Source organism: Caenorhabditis remanei, chromosome II (assembly GCF_010183535.1).
Source record: "Caenorhabditis remanei strain PX506 chromosome II, whole genome shotgun sequence".
Taxonomy (NCBI): Eukaryota; Metazoa; Nematoda; class Chromadorea; order Rhabditida; family Rhabditidae; genus Caenorhabditis; species Caenorhabditis remanei.
This window is the reverse complement of record NC_071329.1, coordinates 9,395,791-9,417,032: the sequence shown is the minus strand read 5'-3', so window position 1 is coordinate 9,417,032 and position 21,242 is coordinate 9,395,791. Positions and strand designations below refer to the sequence as shown.

The 21,242-nt window shown below is 37.1% G+C and overlaps 5 protein-coding genes across 5 annotated transcripts; 3 read left to right on the top strand and 2 right to left on the bottom strand.

Moving 5' to 3' along the window:
- Positions 1-837: 837 nt before the first annotated feature.
- Positions 838-6,776, top strand: GCK72_005592 (uncharacterized protein; the record flags this gene model as incomplete). The annotated part of the gene is made up of 22 exons (XM_053725251.1): positions 838-893; positions 940-983; positions 1,031-1,290; positions 1,489-1,872; positions 1,920-1,995; positions 2,064-2,131; positions 2,192-2,268; positions 2,319-2,700; positions 2,807-2,939; positions 4,228-4,483; positions 4,813-4,969; positions 5,020-5,187; positions 5,236-5,322; positions 5,388-5,448; positions 5,496-5,567; positions 5,615-5,712; positions 5,755-5,895; positions 5,943-6,091; positions 6,144-6,259; positions 6,305-6,393; positions 6,444-6,599; positions 6,648-6,776. 22 exons carry the CDS (start codon positions 838-840, stop codon positions 6,774-6,776), a joined length of 3,159 nt encoding a protein of 1,052 aa, XP_053589445.1.
- Positions 6,777-10,058: 3,282 nt separating this feature from the next.
- On the top strand, positions 10,059-13,591 carry GCK72_005591 (uncharacterized protein; the record flags this gene model as incomplete). The annotated part of the gene is made up of 12 exons (XM_003117108.2): positions 10,059-10,127; positions 10,549-10,710; positions 10,767-10,847; positions 10,900-11,309; positions 11,356-11,467; positions 11,517-11,683; positions 11,741-11,820; positions 11,863-12,227; positions 12,275-12,547; positions 12,600-12,918; positions 12,989-13,224; positions 13,283-13,591. The coding sequence occupies 12 exons, from the start codon at positions 10,059-10,061 to the stop codon at positions 13,589-13,591; spliced, it is 2,583 nt and encodes an 860-aa protein (XP_003117156.2).
- A 600-nt stretch (positions 13,592-14,191) lies between these two features.
- Positions 14,192-14,817, bottom strand: GCK72_005590 (uncharacterized protein; the record flags this gene model as incomplete). The annotated part of the gene is made up of 3 exons (XM_003117334.2): positions 14,192-14,419; positions 14,466-14,633; positions 14,680-14,817. The coding sequence occupies 3 exons, from the start codon at positions 14,815-14,817 to the stop codon at positions 14,192-14,194; spliced, it is 534 nt and encodes a 177-aa protein (XP_003117382.2).
- Positions 14,818-15,252: 435 nt separating this feature from the next.
- GCK72_005589 (uncharacterized protein) lies at positions 15,253-16,356 on the bottom strand (the record flags this gene model as incomplete). The annotated part of the gene is made up of 4 exons (XM_003117298.2): positions 15,253-15,362; positions 15,814-15,994; positions 16,042-16,200; positions 16,255-16,356. The coding sequence occupies 4 exons, from the start codon at positions 16,354-16,356 to the stop codon at positions 15,253-15,255; spliced, it is 552 nt and encodes a 183-aa protein (XP_003117346.1).
- Positions 16,357-16,927: 571 nt separating this feature from the next.
- Positions 16,928-20,100, top strand: GCK72_005588 (uncharacterized protein; the record flags this gene model as incomplete). Its single annotated transcript, XM_053725250.1, has 9 exons — positions 16,928-16,950; positions 16,998-17,203; positions 17,249-17,472; positions 17,518-17,604; positions 18,420-18,526; positions 18,573-18,666; positions 18,735-18,893; positions 19,034-19,186; positions 19,957-20,100. 9 exons carry the CDS (start codon positions 16,928-16,930, stop codon positions 20,098-20,100), a joined length of 1,197 nt encoding a protein of 398 aa, XP_053589444.1.
- Positions 20,101-21,242: the final 1,142 nt, after the last annotated feature.

Here is a 21,242-nt window from a genome sequence, read left to right as displayed (position 1 = left end):
CTCATCTTTCTTCTTTTTTCAATTTTTCGTCTTCTGTCTTTGCAATTTTTCAACATCCAGCTTTGTTTAAAGTCACATTTGTAAAAGTAGAATCCGAGTAGTTACAGTAATCCTTAATGTTTTCCCTCTAAGGTTTCTGCCGGAGAATTAGTTTCCTGGACGACAGTGAGAATTCTCCTACTTTACTGACTATAAAAAAATATATAACCTGACACCTTGCACCTCAAGAATTTATAAACAATGAACCCATCTGTCAAATGAAAATATGAGTTTCTGATATTATATATACTTATTACCAACCTGCCAACTCAATCTATACACCTTTCATGATCTTTACTACCTTTGATTCTTCTATATTGTTCTTCCAAGAATCGTACAATCCATCCAGTCATTTTGCCTTCTTTCACTTCCTGTCCGTCCCCTTATTAGGTAAATCGGTCTCACTTGTTTCGGTTCCCTCCTAGCGTTTCTTTTTTCGCTACGATTCTCTTCTGAGGAAAGTGACGAGGATCATGGAATAATTGGCACCGAAAGCCATCATCGGTTTCCTTCTTTTATTACGTTAAAGAAGTTTCAGATTGAAATAAAAATGAGATTATACATTATTAGTATTCTGATATTTGATGTTGTTTTATGTGTAAGTTTTTCCTGATATTATTCAAATATCGAAAAGTAGAAGTTTTCAGTTAGAACCCCTCCGAGTCGTAGAGAGAACACATTTACCAAAGAGGAGAAGCCTGCCGACAAGAAAATGTAAGGATTTCCACTGGTCAGAGGCTACTTAAGAATACGAACGTTTCAGTGAATTATGGCTTTCATCGAGATTTACCGTCAGTAATGGACAATGTTATACACTCTCCATTGGACAATAAGAGGATTTACACCAAAGACAAGTGAGTATTTTGAATTTTCCTGGTTGTTGAAAACTCTTCTTTTAAGTTTCTACATAAATGCAATTCGTCCGAAAGAGAAAGAAGCAATTCGTGAGTTTGGGAAGTGACAGACTCCTAATCACAATCTGAAGTTACAGTTTACGAGTCTATGTTGATTGATGGTAAAGGATCGATCAACGATATCGATGCATTCTTCGTAACTGCTCCTCCAGCCAGAACAACTCTCGCACCCAAAAGAATCGGAGATAACGAGCTTCCAGATTTCGTTCAAGTGTCCGAAGGAAGTGTGAAAGAAGATGAGCAAATGGTAAAGGAGAGACCGCAGAGAAACGATTTGAAGCTTGTGAGACTTCCACCACAACCAACTAGTACTGTCGCTCCTTTCAAGCATAACAGTGTGAGTATTAGTTAGACAGTTTTTATTATTTTTTAAGCAAATACAACTTCTGCATATTTTGAAATGGATACTAGATGAAGCTGTTTCATGGATTGAGACTGTTTTCTTTCTCACTCCCCAAGAGTTTATAAGAAACTTGTACTCGTCTGAGAACAGAGACACATATTAGATCAGAGCCATCATTTTCGCCGTTTCCAGCCCGTCCGTCGCCAACTCATCGACTCTCCTCCACACCCACCACCTCTTCCACAACTTCTTCAACCATCTCCTGTCCGTTTCCCAGCTCAACCGTGGCAAATCCCACCTCTTCATTCTCAACAACAATCAACTCCGAATCCCCTTACTCAATTCTTCCAACCAATTCAACAACCTCCTTCTCTAATCCCTCCAAATCCATTCTTCCCACAACAAACACCTCCGCCAGCCTGGACTCCACCACCACTACTCCAACCAAACCCAATTCCTCAACCACCGACAAGAAATGATACGTTCGATCCATACATTCCTATTCCTGTCGGTCAACCTCCATACCAATTCCAACAGAATATTCAGCAGGCCCCACCAGCTTTGGAGTCACATAGAGTGAGAGATTCGAAGAGATTTTTGAATATAAAAAAGGTTTTTTCCAGCAACCACTCCGCCCACATGGATTTGCTCGTACCTTCGGACAACAGCCGATTCCGTTGCCATCATCAGCAGCTATCGGTGAGTATAAAAACCTACCTTATAAAAAGTTATCTTTTTCATCTGGTTTGAATTCAAAACTGTTTTAGATACTGCTTTCAATCAAGCCAAGGAACGAGAATTCAGCATTTTCCCTCCCAACCAAATACAGAAAAAGGTAAGTTTTTTTAAAAACTATCTCAATCTCGTTATAAATATACGAAGTCATAAGTTTCAGCCGACTCCTCCTATTGATTATTCCGTGGATAGTGTTGCGGTGGTGACCAAAGATCAGAGACCACCTCCATTCGTCAGGTAAATTATTTTGAGATACGTATCTATCGACCTCGTGTCTCTGATTCCAGATCTATACCAGAGAAGACGTCAGAACAACTTCGAAACTTTGTGAAAGTTCATCCTCACGTTATGAATAATCTTCAAAAGCCACTGATCTATCGTGGAAAGGAAATGGTTATTCCGAAAATGTTCAATTTCACGAACATCCCTCCATCTGCCCCTCCATCTCCTCGTTTCCCTCAACAACCACCTCCACCTCAACCACCTCAACCAACTACTCCACAATTCCCTCCACAACCTGTTTCTGTATTGGCTCCACAGCCAACTCAACAATCTACATACGTTCCATTGATGAATCCAAATCAGAAATTGGATCTTTGTTGTCGGAAACAAAGAATCGGACCGCTGTGTCAGAACTTGTGTAATTACGACACGTTCAATGATAAAACAGTGAGTTCAATTTATTGTTTGCTTTTAAAAATTGTAGCCGAGAATTTTCTCAACACTGAATTTGTTTTTCCAGCTAAACTCTCGTAATTAACTTTCAAATTTCCAGCTAGTAGCTGCATTCTTGACCAATCAATGTCCTGGACCTCAACTGGGTCAAGCCTACGACTGTGCATCATCGAAAGCAGATCACTCTCCTTGCTGTGAACGTGCTGGTCTCGTCTCATTCCAAGGTGGAAAATGTATGCCTTTCTGTCGAACACACGTGGCAACACCTTCTAATGTTTTTGATTATTTCGTTTGTCTTCAAGTATTTGAGACTATTAAGGGATGTTACAGAGATTACAGCTTCACTCATCCAAACATTTTTGGTGACTAATATACTGTTTTCTGATCTGTTTCACTTTTCTGAAACTGAATTTATGTATCGATGATGACTTATCCAAACGGGTCTATAAAATATTATTGTTACGATAGAAATATTACAAAATAAATATTGTTTTTCAAAAGTTTTTTTCTCCCTTTTCAATTATATCAATGGCATCATCTCTTCATTTTTTCTGAAAAATAATCGAAAGTTATTCTAAAAAAGAAACGGTGGTCAGCGGGCAGGCCGGTCACTCGTATACAATTGGATTGACGCCTTCAACGGCGCGACGTCGTCTGACGATTTCTAAACGTGTTTGGTGACAGGTATGACTATGACCACAGAAGCTTGTGTTGCCTTGCTTTCGAACTTAACACTGGGTGAAGACGTCGTTGTCCGCACGACGCCGCCTCCTTTTCCGCACCGTTTCTCTATCTTCTCTTCTTCTTTTTCTTCTCGGAAACCAATTGAAGTAGAAAGAGAAAGAGAAGAAGTTTTTAAAAACTGAAATGCACTGTTATCTTTTACTTTATATTTTTGCTTGTTCGCTGCTGATAAGTGGTATGTTTTTAAAAAATTTTCTTTCGTTGTTTTGTCCGTCAAAATTAAATGTAGTCAAATTTCGTGGTGGTCTAATTCCCTAAACCCAAAGATTGACTGTAATAGGATTATCTGCAGTTGAGTGATTCCCTGATAAGACTATACACTTTTTCAATAAGGTTTATTACAAAATTCGTCGTTAAACTTTTATAATATTGAATGATATATATATATATATCTCATGTTTGAGATTACAACCATAGTGTAGGATTACGGTAATGATATGTCTTCCTGTTACTTTTTTCCAATTCCTTCCAGTTTTATTAGAATGCTGAAACTGTTGTTTTTCACTGTTTATTTTCTGCTTCATCCTTCGAATATCATCAAATACACACAAATACACACAAAAAACTGGCTTGAATTGAAACAAATTATTATATGTATCTGGGTCAAATTGAAATTTTCAAGTGCTTTTTCATAATAGAGAAAAGAAAATGAAATCCAGAATTCAAACATTTTCTGAATAGAAAAACGAGTGGTTTCTGGTTGTTACGTAATGCGAAAAATAAGAAGTTTCAAGTTCTCTAATCCTCTCTCTTATTTCAATTTCAATCTCTCTTCAGCTGTCGTCTCAAAATCGTCTCTCGATTGTGATTTTTCTGAAGATTGTTGTTGGGCGACGACACGAGAAGAAGAGCAATGGGAGATTCAAAGTGCTGATGAATTGGATTTAAATGAATTCAGAAAGATATTTTTGACTGGAAAAAGTCGTCCGCCTCCATCTGGAAATTATGCGATTCGAGTTGAGAACAAGAAGAAATCTTCATTGATCTCATGCGCAGTTTGCAGTTCAACCGGACAGACAACCGTAAAGTTTAGGTAATAACGCAATGAGAAAAAGTTGAAAAAGAAGAGAAGAAGCCCTTCTCAATTCGATATCCGTTTCGTTTTGATACGCTTCGTTTGCCATCTCATTTTGAGTGTGATTCGATGCGGAACGACAGTTCTCATGTAGGTGAAAATGTGTCTTGAGACTTTATTTTTACGAATTTGAATAATTTTTGCTTGCTGGTCAGGTGGGGACACTGAGTTTAAACTCAGCAAACAAGGAATACTGTATTCCAAGACTGTACCTTAGATTACGATAGAAAATTGTATTGTTGCCGATACAGTTTAGCTTCTTGATTCTCCAAGAATAAAGATTTTAGACATTGGCAAAGTGCGAATGCAATGCTGAAAATATGTTGGCAACTAGCTGGAGATGGAAGTCCAACGACTGAGAACTGTCAAGTTGCCCGCCATTCAAAACAGAGCAAGCTAAACACTTACAAATTTCGAGACATTGACAAGAACAAGAATTTCCGTGTAAGCCTTCACATTCAGTTAATGAGATACATCATTCGACGTTATTTCAGTTGGTGTTTATTGTGGAAAATGCGGATGCTGAAATGGATTCGGGAACTGAAGCAACCATTATCGTTGACCGAATTTCCGTTGACTATGATTCATGTGATCATGCGCCGACTCATGAAGTTGAGGGAAATGTGACGAAAAAGAAAACGAGACATAGTAAAACAAGACAAGTGAGTGAGAAGAAATAGGGAAAACGATTATAAAAGAGTTGTTTTCAGAAGGCTCGTTCGAGTGTCACATTGGAGAAATTAGCTCAGAAAGATCAGAAAATGAAGGAGAATTTGAAGAAGCAAGAGGACAAGCAGGTATGAAAATGTTGTCAGATTTATTAAAAACTGAAATTATTATGTAATGTGTGAACTTTATTCAGGCTTATCTCAAGAACGTCGATCAACAAATCGCAAAAGTTGTTGACGAAGTGAATGCCAAACGTAAGTTTAAATTGAAATAAACACTTCCAACTGTATGAAAACTACAGAAGCCGCTGCAGCAGCCGCATCATCTTCTGCTAAAACTATTGTTCCAGCCTCACCAAAAACTCCAGTTGATCGTGAGGAGCACTGAGAAGTGTTTAGTTTTTAAACTAATTTTTTGTAGCGTTAACGGACCTTTTGGGAAGCGAATTCGTTGATTTTTTGGATCCAAACTACGAATCGAATGATGAAGAAGAGAATGATGAAAGCGACTTCGATACGGTAACCTCACAACTGAAATCAAGACTGATTAATTTTCTTCAGAAGGATTCAAAGACTGCCTCCACTACAGCATCTGCTCCAAAATCGTCGACACAAACTCCTCTGAAATCTGGAACTGTAGGAAAACCACCAGTGAAGAGAGTAGAAACATCAAAGAAATCTATTGACACTAATGGACAAATTGTAAGAATGAGTTCAAGATTACTGTAGCTGAGATTCAGATTCTTCAGATTCACAAAACATTGAAACCCGTCGAGCATCTTCCTATCCGTCCAATTGTATCAACCGAAAGCGTTGTGAAGTTCTTGCCAAAAGGAAAACCAATGCAAGTGACACCTCAAAATGGAGTATTTAGTCTTCCTTCTCAACAAAACCAACAGTTAGTTTTCTATGAACTATATTGGATTCTTAAATACAAATTATTACATCAGGATCCCACTTGGAATTCCATCTACTTGTTCAACAGCCGGAGGTTGTCTCTTTGAGAAAGATTTCTGTGGATGGACAACTCCAGCAGGCATCACTAATAAGTTCCATTTGAAGAAAGGTATGAAATCAAGCTGAAATATTAATTAAACCCTATTGACTGCAGTTCACGTTTCGAGTTTTGCTGAAGCGACAGTCCCAATTGGAGAGATTTCTGTGATGGAAGCTGAAACTAAAATGACTCAAGCTCATACGGTATGAACTATTTTTTAGGTTGTCTGATAATGAAAGAATCCAATACTCAGATAATCTTTGACGCACTGGAATTTGCAATGGGAACCCGATTGATTGGATGCTGTTTAGCTGATGGTCAATTAACTTGCCCATTTTCAACACCTTCTGAACAAACTGGAGTTATTTGGACTTTTTCTAAATTTGAGTGTCCTATCAACACTTCTAAGGTTCTCAATATTTCAAGTTCATCATATTCAATTCATTTTCTGTTTCAGATTGCATTCATTTGTGAAAACTTTGGACTTGCTGAAAGCATATGTGCAGTTGATAACATTCGAATTCATACTTCAACCGATGTGTTCTTTTTGGAAGCATGTCAAAAGGATAAATTACATAGGAGCTGATGAAATGCCACATTTTGATCTCATTATTTATTTATTTATTACTTTTGAATCTATTCATAAATGTATAAAATCTTGACTGTTTTTCACTTTCCGACAAAAGAACATTTTCGATTTCTTCTGAATCTCGGCCCTCCTTCACATACTAATTTCTGTATTTATTCATGAACATTTGTTCTTCTTTTCTTCTCGGAAACAATACAATTGTGATGTCATTACAAGTAGAAGAATAGGAATACAAAGTACGGTTGTACCGAATCAAATCGATTCTCTCTTCTACATTTTCAGTTTTTCAAAAAGATTGGACATTTTCAGGAAATGTTCCAGTTTCTAAAGTTTCCAGTTGAAAATGTTGGATTTCTACAAAGAGTGTTCCCCAAATGCCAAAAAGGACAAATACCGTCTTTCAGTTTTTATTTGTATCGCTGGAAGGAGCCAATTAGAGCTTTGGTTTTATAGTTAACCCACTTATTCATAAAAGTATCCACTAGAAAAAAGTAATCTAGGTTGATGAAGTCCGCTCAAAGAAATTGAGTTGAGCAGAGCTGAAACCTCGGAACAAAGATAATTTCAGAAAGTTATTATGCGTACAATACTTCAATTCGCTTTGCAAAAACATAAATACTGACAAAAAAAAACTAGAAAAATCACAAAAAAAATACAGTATTCTAATCTGTTCTTTGAAACTATACCTAATCTGAAGTTGAACAAAAAGATTAGTTTTCGTTCAACTGGAAATTTAATTTAATTTGATTGACGATGATGATCATGAAACAAACCTCAAATGAGTAATGTGTTCCTTTCAAAAACTTTCGCCAAAAGAGACCAGTTCATTCTTTTGGTGCTTCTTCCGACTATACACCCACTTCTCATCAGGTAGACACAGTTGCCATCCAACGTTTTCCGCAATCCATCCGTGCTGACATTAAACCAGTCTCCTCCTTCTCACTTTGTAATCGTCCCCTTTGTGCTGAAGGTGTGTATGCATCTATATGTTTTCCAAACTGTTTTGACTAGAAGCAGCTGCAGAGATAGTGTCCGTGTCAGTATGTGTGATGATTTCTCCCCTTCTTCTAGTCCGAATAGACCCCCGGGTCGTCGTCGTCGTCTGCCAGTTCTTCTTCTTCTTTTTTCTTCCCAGCTTCTTCTTTCCCAATGCCAATCTGCCTAATTCACACACAGCTTCTTCCTATTGCGCAAGTTGATCTTTCAATGACATTTCTCCTTGAATCGCGTATCTCTTTATTTACGTTCCCCTCCTCTTCTCATCCGTCCCGCTTTATTCTTCCTCATTTTCCTTGGAATTTTGAATAGACTCTATTCCTACTTGTTTCTTGTTCTTTTCTCGTTCAGAACCCAACCACAACCACTTATAATTTTAATGTTATTACCCTCACTCTCTCTCTTTTTTTTACCAGTTATACCAATATTTCACATTACATCAATATAACACCGACTCGTTCATTTTTCCAATTCTCGACAGTTCAAAAACTACTCTCTTCTTCTATTTCTTCTCATTCTACTTCTTAGTTTTCCAAACAGAAACACGTTTTTTGGTGTGTCAGTCTCCGTTATAAGAACATCTGTTATTATTTTTTCCATGATTTTACTTCGAGATAAGACCGGGTCACCTGACGATTCTTACCGTAACTCTCATCCCATCAGGTATATATTTGTTTCAGTGAAACGCCTCTTTTTGTGTTTTTGATTGTTAACTGGTTTTAGTTTTCATGATCTTCGTCTTCTTGTATCTCAAGGATTGATGTAATTATAAGGTGGTTTTTTGAAGATTTTTCAATTTATAGATTTTGATGAGGCGTTTTTTAAAGCTTCTGCGGGTAGACAGGTGTGTCTGTTGACATTGAGATTCAAATTAAGATATCGGAAGATCTCCGATCTCCGTTCAAAATTTTGATTTCTACAACCGAGTGAAAACCAAGATAGTCTGACGAAGCAATAGTTAAGTACATAATCACTGATGTAGATTGTTTCTTATTTTTCTCGATGCTGATCTTCCGTTCATCACAGTCCTGAATTCAGAAATAAGACACTTTCTGGTTACTGTATAGCTAGTTTAGAAGAATGTAGGTTCTTGTAGTCTTCCTCTTTGCCAAAAAATTCAAATTGTCTAAAATAAAAACTGGAAAGGGTCCTTCGATAACCACTGTCTTCAAATATTTTTCCAGTTTACCCTTCGATACCAAAGTTCATAACAATTTTTCTGACATCTGAACAATCCAAGCTTTATATGATATCATCCAACTAATTATGGAAGAAACCAGTCTCTTATAAATGAAAACAAAAAATAATCTGTAATCGTGAACCCTGTTATCTATCCGTGTCTAGTGCTACCATGTTAGGGATTGCCATTCCTTTCTTCCCTTAATCAAGGATCACTTATTTGTTGTTGTTGTTATTATTATTATTATTATTATTATTATTATTATTATGATCCATTTACCTCAAGACATCCTCTGATTTGCATATGAAGTATTGATCAAAAACAATTAAAAAAAGGTTTTGAGGGAGGAAAGTGACAAAACGGGTTGGTTGCGCAAGAAGAGAGTACACCTTATCTCGTACAAGATTCGCCTCATTGGAGACAAAAGCTTTTTTTGAGAAGAAGGAGAAGAATGAGAAAATATTTGGTTTCGGAGTGCTAGTACAATAAGCATGTTTATAGCCATTGTCGCCGTTTTTTGTAAGGTTGTTCGATACATAGTTAAGGCTTCTTCCGTCGCCATAAAGCTGTAACTACAGGCGGTTCCGCATGTTTCCTCTTTTCTACTAATTTCAGAACATCCCTTCTATTTCTCTCATTTCTCATTTCTCTTTCGTTTTTTCCCTTCATCTTCCTCTACTATTTCACACTCTTCCTTTTTTATTTCTGTCATCACCTGTTGTATTCTTCGACCCCACCTCGTTTTATTCAGAAGAAGCCCTCAATTAAAGCGTGTCTCTTTCGATGTTGTCCTTCGTTTGAATAATCTGTCTTCAACACAGTCTTGAATGAAAGCACAAGTGAAGAAGAGGTAGATCTATCCCGTCTCTCTCTCTCTCCACCCTTTTCTCGATAATCCTACCAGACATATTTCTATTTCTTCGTTTCGCTTCAGATCAGTATATTTTTGACTCTTCTTTGTATTGAAGGCTATTTCCCTCTATTCGTCACCTCTACTTTCATCTTGTTTCACGGATTATATTCCCATAAAATCATACTCCTCCTCTTCTTCGTTTTGACGTCATACGTGATTCTCTGGTTCATCTTATACCGTTTTCTAGGTAATGCGAAAGTTGGAAAAATTTTTTGACTGGTACGGACAATATGTGGCAAGAAAACCATTCTTCTTCATTGTAAGTCGTTTTTTTTGTCTGAAACTTTGATGTATGTTTTCTGTTTTGAAGCTACGATGATAATCTAAATTCGTTGTCCAATTCTATCATTTTATTCTAAATATCGTTTTCCCCTTCAGTTTGAATATTCATCTATTGAAAGTTAGTTCCGAATTGCTTTCATTTCTAAACAGTTTTCTGACCTCCCTAGGACGTCGATTAAGATTCAAAACGTTTTGAAACCATTTCATCCATGACCTAGTTTTTGGTGAAACTCAAACATTGGTAAACCTCCGTTTGAAGATTCTGAGAAAGAGAAATGTATCCAAAGAGATAAGCTTATTCAAACAAGAAAGTACGGCTAGTAGAAAAATGCAGTGAACAACTTTAACCTTTTTAAATCTAAACACATTCCGAAATCTATCAGACACATGATTTTCAGTTAGTCCCCGCATTACTCACAATAGTATCAACCTATGGATTCCTTTCATTTTCCACTCAAGACGACATTTGGGACATTTATGCGCCGACAAATGGGTTATCAAGAGTAGAAGAAGCAGGTATAAGGAGGTTCGAGTACGCATCAGGATCTCATCACCATCGAGTAAGTATCTATTGTTGTAGTCGTTACCTCACGATGACGTCCTTCTTCTTCTTCAGATGCAAATCCTGGTTTCTAAAAAGAACAGAGGGAATATTCTAACGAATGAAGCACTTGACGAAGTGTCACAAGCACACAAGGTCAGTTGAGAGGTCATAACCTTGTACTCAAATCAGTCTAATTTAATTCCAGTTTGTGGCCGACAATATTACAGTATGGGATGGGCAAAATCAAATTGCATACAAGAATTTGTGTGGAATATATTGTAATGACAGTAATGCAGCTGTACTCGCATTTTTACAAGCAACTCTGAATGACACATCACGAAGTTCATTCAAATTGACATTTCCAAATGCTGAAGCATTACAAAAGAAAATATTCATCGGATACTCGATTGGGGATCTCAAATTTGAGAAAGGATATGTAACAGAAGCAAAAATGATTATCCTTCATTATATGGTTGACACGTCACTCCCGAATGGAAGACAATTGGCTGCAGATTTTGAGACAAAAGTCAGAAATTTCTTCTCATCAATCACCGATATTTCACATCATATCAAGTATTCAGTACTATCAAGGACAAGAGAATTAGAGGAGCAAAGGTACATCTGCCATAGCTTCAAAATGAAATTGTTTAGTTCATTGCAGAGCAATCACAATAACTTCTCTTCCATTTCTCGGATTGACTATAATCGTTCTGACCGCTTTCATGTTACTTACTTTAGTCAGATTCCCATTATACACAAGTCAACATTGGCAGGTTCGTACTCGAATGAAGGCAACTGTTGTTCATAGTTTTCATGTTTCAGAGTATTGTTGGAGTGTTGTCTCCAGGAATGGCTCTCTGGACTACAACTGGTCTCCTCTGGGGCCTTGGATATCCATTCAGTAATATTCTGACGGTTGTTCCATTCCTTGTAGTCACTATTGGAATTGACGACGCCTTTCTGATTCTTGCAGGATGGAGACAATCCACGTGAGTTCTTGAAATAATAACTACTTTTGAGAACAAATTGCAAGTTAATAATTCCAGAAAAGGAGAATCTTTGGAAGTTCGTCTAGGACAATCCGTGGCCATTTCTGGAGCTTCAGTTACTGTTACATCTGTTACAGGTATTCGAATCAACTCGTCTCATTAGTTATTTCAAATTTCAGATGTCGCCTGCTTTGCCACTGGACTTTTCTCGAACATGCCTGTTGTTCAGTTGTTCTGTCTATATACAACTGTTGCTCTTGCCATTGATTTCATCTATCAAATGACCTTTTTCACAGCTTTAGTTGGAGTTTTCGTCCGGAAACAAGTTGATATCGAGAAAGAATTGATCAAGACTGAAACGAAAATCGAGAAAACAAAAGACGATGAAAGCTCGTCTTCTTCTTCATTGGCTTCTCTTTTAACATTTGTTCCAACCATTTCACAAGAAGCTCACACAAGAAATATTCTCGAAGTTTTCATTGATTTCTTGCATACTTGGATGGCCAAATTCATCGTGCTGGTCGCTTTCTTCGCCCACATTATGGTATTATCTGAGTGAATCATCTTCAAAAATTACCTATTTATTTTCAGATTTGTCTCGCCCTTGTTTCAAAAGTCAACACTAATTTTGACATGGAAAACCTGTATCTCGAAGATTCCCCATTGACTGACATCTCAAGAAGAATGCAAAATTTTGTACTTGGAGAAGCTTTTGTTGTCAATTTTGGAGTGTTTCCAATGCCAGATTTCGATAATGCAGAAATGAGAGAAAAGTTTGAAGAAATGGTGAAGAAACTGGAGACAATGCCAGGTTACGGTGCTGGAAAAGAGAATACAAATCTATGGACCAGGGAATATTCAAATGTTCGTTTTCGTAGAAGTAGGATTAATGAAAACTTGTACCGTATAATTACAGGCGGTCGCTTTCTGGGGAGAGACTGAAGATTTCTGGCATAAAGAAGATATGGTCAGTAACTATAGAGAATATGGAATGGACGAGAAATATATAACAATGAAGAATGATACGAATGGAGATGAGATTATTGATGGATTCTTCTTCACTATTACTTATCAAAACTTCTCGAATTTTCTTGAAGTCGAATCATTTTTGGAGGATAGGAGAGCGATTCTCAAAAATTATTCCTCATATTTCACAATCAGTTCTCATCATCCATTCGAGAAAGTTCCGACAGAAAGTGCTGCTTCTGCTCCATTCAACTTCATTTCTACTTCAGGTAATTTTGAAAATTGGAGAAAGAAAATAACTTCTGAGTCTTTCAAAAGCTAACTATTCTAGTGTTACAGTATCTGCTGTTGTATTGATGTCACTTCTTGTATTGGTGTTCGTAATGAACTTCGAAGCAATCATTTCCGTCGTCATTTCGATTGTATCTATTTGTCTCGGAATCGTCGTTTATCTTCATCTTTGGAACGTTAATCTTGATGCCGTTTCACTTATTTCAATGCTTATGTCAATTGGATTTTCAGTCGACTATTCTGCTCATGTTTGCTATCATTACTTCGCCCACGTGCATGAAGATGTAAGTTCTCTTTTGGATCTTGATGTATCCAAAATGTTTGAAATATCTTACTTTTCAGGAACAACTGTGGAGATCTCACAACTATGCTGAAACGAGGGATCGTCTTCTGAGTACATTTAGAGGTGTTGCTTGGCCTGTAATGCAATCTGGTCTTTCCACAATTCTCGGAATGTTTCCATTGATGTTTGTCCGTGCGTATGTCGTTGCTGTCTTCTGGAAAACCGTTATTCTTGTTGGAATACTCGGAATGCTCCATGCTCTTGTTCTTCTTCCGGTCATATTTATATTGACTCATGACGTAAAACTTTTATTCCGAAGAAAACGAACAGTGAATCCTTCTCCTCATTCAATGGAACTCGCTTCGTAGAAAATTATTGTTGTTTTAATTCATACAGTGGACCGCTAGAACGGGGTTTCTGTAATTTTGTTTTCATTTTTTTGTTTCTTTACGGGTCATTCATATCTCTGTGAATATATCAAAAAACTATTGAATGAAATTTGTTTGTTTCCATGTTCAACATTTTCCTTCAAAATTTGAACAAGAAAGATTGAATCCCAAATATTCGAATCTTGAAAATGAGGATAAACTATTATAATAATTGATAGTTTGGTTTATCATAAAACTACAATTTTTCGCGAAAGTGAATATTATGGAATAAAACATTTCGAACCTTAATACAAAGTGAAAAGTGAAAGAAAACAGGCGACTAGAAGAATCTTGGGACTGAACATGCGAAAAGACATGGGGAACGGGGATTGAATATGACAGAAAGTCGACCAGCGAAAAGAGAAATATACAAAATAAATTTAATATGGAGTTACGATTCATCGACAACACTTCTTGCTCCGGCTACGTCTTCCTTCTTCTTCTCCGTCAATTAACCTAATTGAGCGATTTGAAGTTGAAGTTTCTGTTGTGTTCGTTCGTGCATGATCAATCATTTCTAAAGGAAGTTATTGAAATATATTAATTCTTGGTTGGCTTACTAGACGTCAGAGCTTCGAACGCATCCGAAATTCCCATGTTCTCTTGAGCGGACGTTTCCATATACAGTGCTCCTTCAGTTTCTGCATAAACTTCGGCATCTTGTCGAGACACTTGCCGCTCATCTTCTAGATCAATTTTGTTGCCAACAATCAGAATTTCAGCAGTTTTTCCAAGGCAAGTTTTAATTTCCAACACCCAATTTTTCACCTGAAGTATTTAAAAACATTTTTCCTTCACCAATAAAGTGGAATACCTTTTCGAACGAACGGCGATCTGTGATATCAAAAACCAAAAGTACACCGTTGCTTCCTCGATAGTATATTGGACCAAGTGCATGATATTTCTCTTGTCCAGCAGTATCCCAGATATGAAGTTCAGCTTTACAGTCATCTATGTGAACTGTTTTGCTTTGAAAACTTGCCTACAACGATAAAATCTACAAACGAAGATGATAATGGGCGGTATACCTGGATAGTGGACAAGTGTCTAGAACTGAATTTGTTTTCTACAAATCTCAAAACTAGAGAAGATTTCCCGACACATCCTTCTCCGAGTAGCACAACTTTGAACTTGAATTGCTTCTGTTCTGCAGTGGCGTCGGGCATCAAATCTAAATCAATAATAAAAACCAGACTTGCAACGGGCCGGGCCGATTTGAGAATTTTCACCGGTCCGGCCCGGGTCACAGTATACTGCAGTACAAAAATTTGAAAATTTGAATTTTTTTTTTCGATTTTTTCCGATTTTTCGACTATGTTTTTACATATCGATAAAACACAAGCTTATATAGGATTGTTGACCATTTTTGTTGAAAATTTGAAAAAATAGTGCACATTTTTTGGTTCCGGGCCGGGCCGGTAGAGAAATTTGCCCGGCCGATATTTTGCAAGTCTGATAAAAACCAAGTGAAACAATGGAAAACATCAAAGAGGTGAAAATATAACGACAGTTTGAAACTGTTTCTAAAACAGAACAGAATGAGGAAAAAGAAGAATAATTTATTGTGAAACAGAGATCAAAATAACAAGAAATTGGTTAGTTTAGAGTTGTCCACATTGTACGATCACAATTGGCAGTTTTGGTTTGTTATTCGCTCCAGTTGGAACATTTTCGATCTTGCGGACCGTCAGCATGCCATCGAGTACTCGTCCTGCAATAAAATGACCGGTCATCTGAGATCTTATGGCGTCATCAACCAGCTTCATCTTGTATAAAAAGGTGATGACGATTTGAATAAGATCTAGTTGATAACATAATATGACACGCATTCTCGTACTTATTCTGCTGTTCTTGAATTTTATTTCTATGCAGACTTTGCTGCCCATGTTATATGGAATGAATCCGTATAATCAGTACAAGACAACAACTATTTCACCATCAATGTATCATCAGCATTATCAGTTGGTTCCCCTTTTCAAACAATTCAAACTTGACACTTTTCAGACAATTGGGATGGAGAACTAACGATCTTGGGGATATTTATCACAACCACAACCCATATTCTTCATTCTTTGTGCTGCAAAAATCTACCTACCCATAACTTAATCTATAAAATCTGATAAACTCTTGAATTGTTCTGTTTTTTGGAATGAAAACCTTACCGAAAACGACGTGTTTGTTATCCAAAAAGTCTGTTTTCGCACATGTGATGAAAAACTGGCATCCGTTAGTATCAGATCCTGCATTAGCCATGGAAAGCATTCCTGGTCCAGTGTGTTTCAGCTCGAAATTTTCGTCACGGAATTTCGAACCGTAGATACTCATGAGACCTGTTCCATCTCCCTGGAAACATACAAAATAATAAACGAAACACATAAAATAGAGATTACATTGCAGAAATCGCCTCCTTGGATCATAAAATCTTTGATCACACGATGGAATGTACAATTCTTGTATCCATTTGGCACGCCGTCCTTTTTATATTCGCCAGTGCAGAACTGACGGAAATTTTCTGCTGTTCTAGGAGTCACATCGGAAAATAGTTCGATCTGAAAAAATTAAGGCTCAATACCGTTAAAAATTTGGAGTAGTTGAAAACTCACAACGATGGTTCCTATTGGTGCTCCTCCAGCTGTTACCTCGAGGAAGACAATCGGGTTATCAGGGTGGCGTAGTTGCTCGGCAAACTTGTCGTATTCGGTCATCCTGAAATTACGTTCAACGTTAGAAATTTTCGATCTAAAAACTGCGCGAAAACAACCAATTTCGAAACAGTGCCGAAACATAACCAGTTAATTTTTCTTTAAAGGTTCGAAAAACTTTTTTTCGTTTTTCAATAAATAAAGTGTTTCAATAAATAAATGAATATTACTTTCAAGAGTTGTAAACGACGGTATTTAAAATTACTGACGAAGAAAAAAAAACGGGCCGACACCAGGAAAAAGAAAAGAAAAAGTGTGCCTACTATTTGCTAACGAGAAACCCCGCCCCTAAAACCCTGCCTCATTGTAATTTTTCGCGTATTTTTTTTCTAAATTCACCTTAAACTTGAACTTTTTTGTAAAAAAGAGATGCTGCAAATCGATAAACTATGTCGATACTAGTGAACCTGGGTTTTCTGATTCTTTCTGAAAAAAATTCACTGAAAATTACTTAAATTTAGGTTGATTTCTTGAAAAATATAAATCTATCTTCATTTTTCGGTCGGTGCGAAACTTCAACTTCTGTCGTTGTTCACTCATTCTCATAACAATTCAATATTCAGATTTCCACACAATGTCTACAAGGAAAGGGAAAGCGTAAGTTTAAAGTGCTCTCCAAATAAATTACATAAGAATTTATTCAGATCGTCACATATCACTCACGAAGATGACAACGAAGACCTGATTGACGAGATCAACACATTTCACAACAACGATAGAAAGATCGAGAAGGGTGCTCTTCATAAAAGAAAAGCGTTTGGACGCCCAGAAGAAGTTCTCAATGTTGAAGCTGAAGCTTCAGACAGCAGTGAGGATGATGGATCTGACTTTGATGATGATGATGTCAACGGTAAATGCATTTTCTGAAGTTTAATTTCGTATTGAAATGTTTCAGATATCACGGATAACAAATGGGGAAGGAAAAGAAAAGATTTTTATGGCACTGGATTTGTTGATAAAGATTGGGGAGGAATGCGTGAAGAAGAAATGGAAGATGCTCAGCTAGAAGAAGAAGATGCTTTAACACGGCAGAAACAAATTGACAAATCAACTGCAGCTATCGCTGAATTGTTCGACGATGAAGAGGAAGTTGAGAATGAAAAAGAAGAAACCGTGGAAGTGCGTGATTTAACTTCAGCAGTTTGTCGTAATAAACATTTACAGATTGAAACTTCTCTTGAGTTCAACGAAGAAAACGCTAAAAAGAAGAACAAAAAAATTGTGAAAGTTCTGCAACAGTTTGAAGCTAGAGTAAGTCACTTCCAATATTATCATGTTTTGTTGTGCGATCTCTCCAGTTACTTCCCTGTGTTATTTAAAAAAAAATCAGTTCAGTTGATCGTCAATGTAATGTTGAAAGTTTTCGAATCGTTTTTTTTTCGCTAGCTATCACAATGTGATTCGTATCGCCGTCAAGGTTAAATTTCCCTGTTCTCTCTTCCCGCTTTCACTAACTGTTCTTTTCTTTCTCAACGAAGCATCGATGGCTAGTAGATAAACGGTCTTCGAGTCGCGCAATCGCCACATGATTACGTCAAAAACGGGTTGTCTTCTCAGCCTGAGATGCTGGACGATTAGCTTCAAACGATGATTTTCAACAGACAAAACACACAATTGAAACGATGGAAACCTTCCTCATCAGACCGTTATGTGTGAACATTAAAAAGCGAAAGCAAAGTGTTCTTCTGGTGTCTGAAGCATCAGAAGTTCCATCTGCTGGCTTACAGTTACGTTCTTTACGTATTCTTGTATTCATAATAAGAATCCCTCATGTTTTCTTGTTTCTGTTAACCTGATCATTTCGTGATTCACTGAGACAAAATTGAAGATATTACGACAGGAATTGATTGTTTTTTCTCTTTATCGATTTCTTCTTTCATTGTTTTAAAACCAAGAGAAAATCGTTATTTTCTAATGTTAAAATGTCAGTCTCATACAGCTGTTTCCGGAGCTCGTGACCTATTCCTTTTTGCCTGATAACATTGTAATTTTCATGTTATCTTCTCATTCTCACCCTTCCTCAACTTTCCCTGACATGTTATGTTTTCCCAACTGTTACTTTCCAGAAACGAATCTTCGATCTCGTCGTTAAGCCGCTTGAAAATGTAATTAAGCAAATTCCAAAATGCGCATTACGATCACAGTTGGTTTATGTCGCCCAGACATACGCTTCGTAAGATTTTAATTTCTGCCATATGCTTTCTAACATGGTTGTTCAGGTATCTCATGAACACAGCCTTCTATTTGAATCTTCGGGCTAAACAACTATCAAAGGAGAAGCTCGAAGATCCGCTCGTCGATATTCACCCTGTTGTTGAAGCTCTGAAACGTCTCGAGAAGGTATTCACATATTTCTATATTTTCTAATCTTTTTTTTTCAGAAAATCGTGGAATGCGAAGATTTTATGCATGCCAATTCAGATCATCTGGATGAGCTTAAGAAATGGGCAGAGGCCAATCCAGAAAATATGGAGGAGTTGATATCCAAGGTTGGAGATGTGCAACTCTCCAAGAAGACGTTCGGAGCATTAATGAATAACGTAAGCTTTCTCTTCCTTACATTGTGTTTCATAATTCCGTTCATCTCTACTTCACCGACTTTTCTTCCCTTTTCGATAGTTTTGAGACCTATTTCTAATAATCTCGCATTCAGTATTATTTTACTAATAATGAATTTCAGAATCACGAAGATGAAGAATCAACTAAAATTTCGTCTGGAAATCCCTACTTCACTCCTATGGATGCGGATGAAAAACGAAAAGCGACGGACAAAATTTCCAAAAATCGTGAATACGCTGAACGCCGAGGAAAGAAGAAGGCAAAGACTAGCAAGGTAACTGAGTACCAAAAGAATCATGATTTTTATAATGAGAACGTAGATATCGATAGTCGCAGGTTTTTTGAAGCACCGTTTCCTTTTCAGTGATTTCTTACAGCCGAAAGTGAACATTTGTAGATTGATGTTACGAGGTGTTTTTTATTAACTTAAATTCAAAAAAATTGTTCTACGTAAGTAGTCTCCCCAGTTCCTGGGATAAACATAAATATACTACCATTCATCCGCTCTTGAAAGTGTAAACCACAGGCAAAGAAAGAAGTGTTGGTATCACCACCGCAACCAGTAATTGAGTGACGAAGTCTACTTATTTCTTTGCCTCACCCGAATCCCGCTCGCATGCATGCTCAGAAATTCAGACGAAAATGAAAATGCCTGATATCACACCTGCATAGTATTAGCTTTCGATCAATCATAATCCATCATTTCGAGCTATTTTGTGTTTTAAACGTCTGAAACTATTGTCTTAGTGTCATATTTATTTTACGATAGCAAAAACTGAGAAAAATAATGATGCTCGGGTTTTTGGCTAATAAGCACTTTTCCATTACGTTTTTATCTTACTGACAAAGCGCTATTCGGAGTTTTAAGTAAACGGAAATCGTTTTATTTTGTCAATATCCTACTCGAACTGATTAGTTATTGGGAAATCTACCGTGGAACGCTTATCACAACATTGTAGAAGTGACCTCGTTTTTCTCGCTTCCTATCGTCTGTCATTGTCTCCTGACTCATTTTTGTTCGAATATATACATTTTTGTTTTCAGACGAAGAATCGACGCAAGGTGCACGCTATCGAAAAACGTGTCAAGTCGCAAATTGGAAACGTTCGACGCGAAATGCAGAAATATTCTGGAGAAACCAGTGGAATCCGTGCTTCGACAATCAAATCAACCAAGCTCATTGCCTGATGTGTAAGTTGAATGTTCAGTGATATGAAAATTCGAGTTTGATGTGAAACATATATCACGCGCAATACACATCACGTTTCAATGAGCTAATGAGCTTGCTGCATTACTTTCGTTCCTTGTCATATAAATACAACTAAGCGTGAACTCGAATATCCATATCTCTCCTCTATACGACGAAAGTGTGTGCCAATATACATATGTACACAATCTATACTTGAATTGAACTTTGTTTTTCTACACCTAATTTATGAGTCTTGTTATGACTCTTTGTCTCTTGAGCAAGCCGTCCTTTTCGTTATACTCATCAAAAGAGGACAGCATCTTTCCATCGCTCATTGCGCTCCTCTTCTTTCGACCCATGCAATATGTGCGCGAGGTCTGGCACCACCATCGTGTGGGAGTGTCCTATTTTTTATGCGTGTCCGTCCCTCCGAACGACTAGAGCCCCAACCACCTGCTACTTTCCATTTTAGTCTAACTGACCTCTTCCTCCAGTCGTTCATATTGGCTTTATAGCACTCAGTTTATTGTGTTATTAGACTTCAGAACCAGAATATATTCAACTTCCAAGAGGAACATTTTCAGCAATACATTCACATGCCATACCATTAAGTATTTACATTGAGACATTTCACAAAAAGGAAGTTATTTTATACAGCTCATGTTTTTAATTTATTGTTGTTTCTTGTAATGTGGTTCTCTGACAGTGTTATACCAAAAAGAAAGCGGCGGTGAAAATGCCAGGCCTCTGACACAAATTGATAAGCAGTCGTTTTTCGTTTCAAGTTGTATACGTTTTTATCAATTTCTCTCCATCCAGTATAACATTCGATTTTTGGCGCGTTTCAGAAAATAATCTTGGTACGGCCATTTAGATTAACGAGTTTTTGAAAACTACTGAGATTACTCTTGTAGGAAAAAAAAATTCGGAAAAAGTTGATTATATTATACTTGAATCGAACTTACCACGACGTTGAATTGTCACGTATCAAAATCTTCAGTAAGACTGAAGTGTGACCTTTGATTATTTTGTGTGTCATCACAAAATATGAACCTATCGATCAAAACTTACGTTATCAGTAAAAGAACACTCTTAATTTTATCGAAAGTTGATTGAATTTAGCGCTATGTGCCCTGTTCCT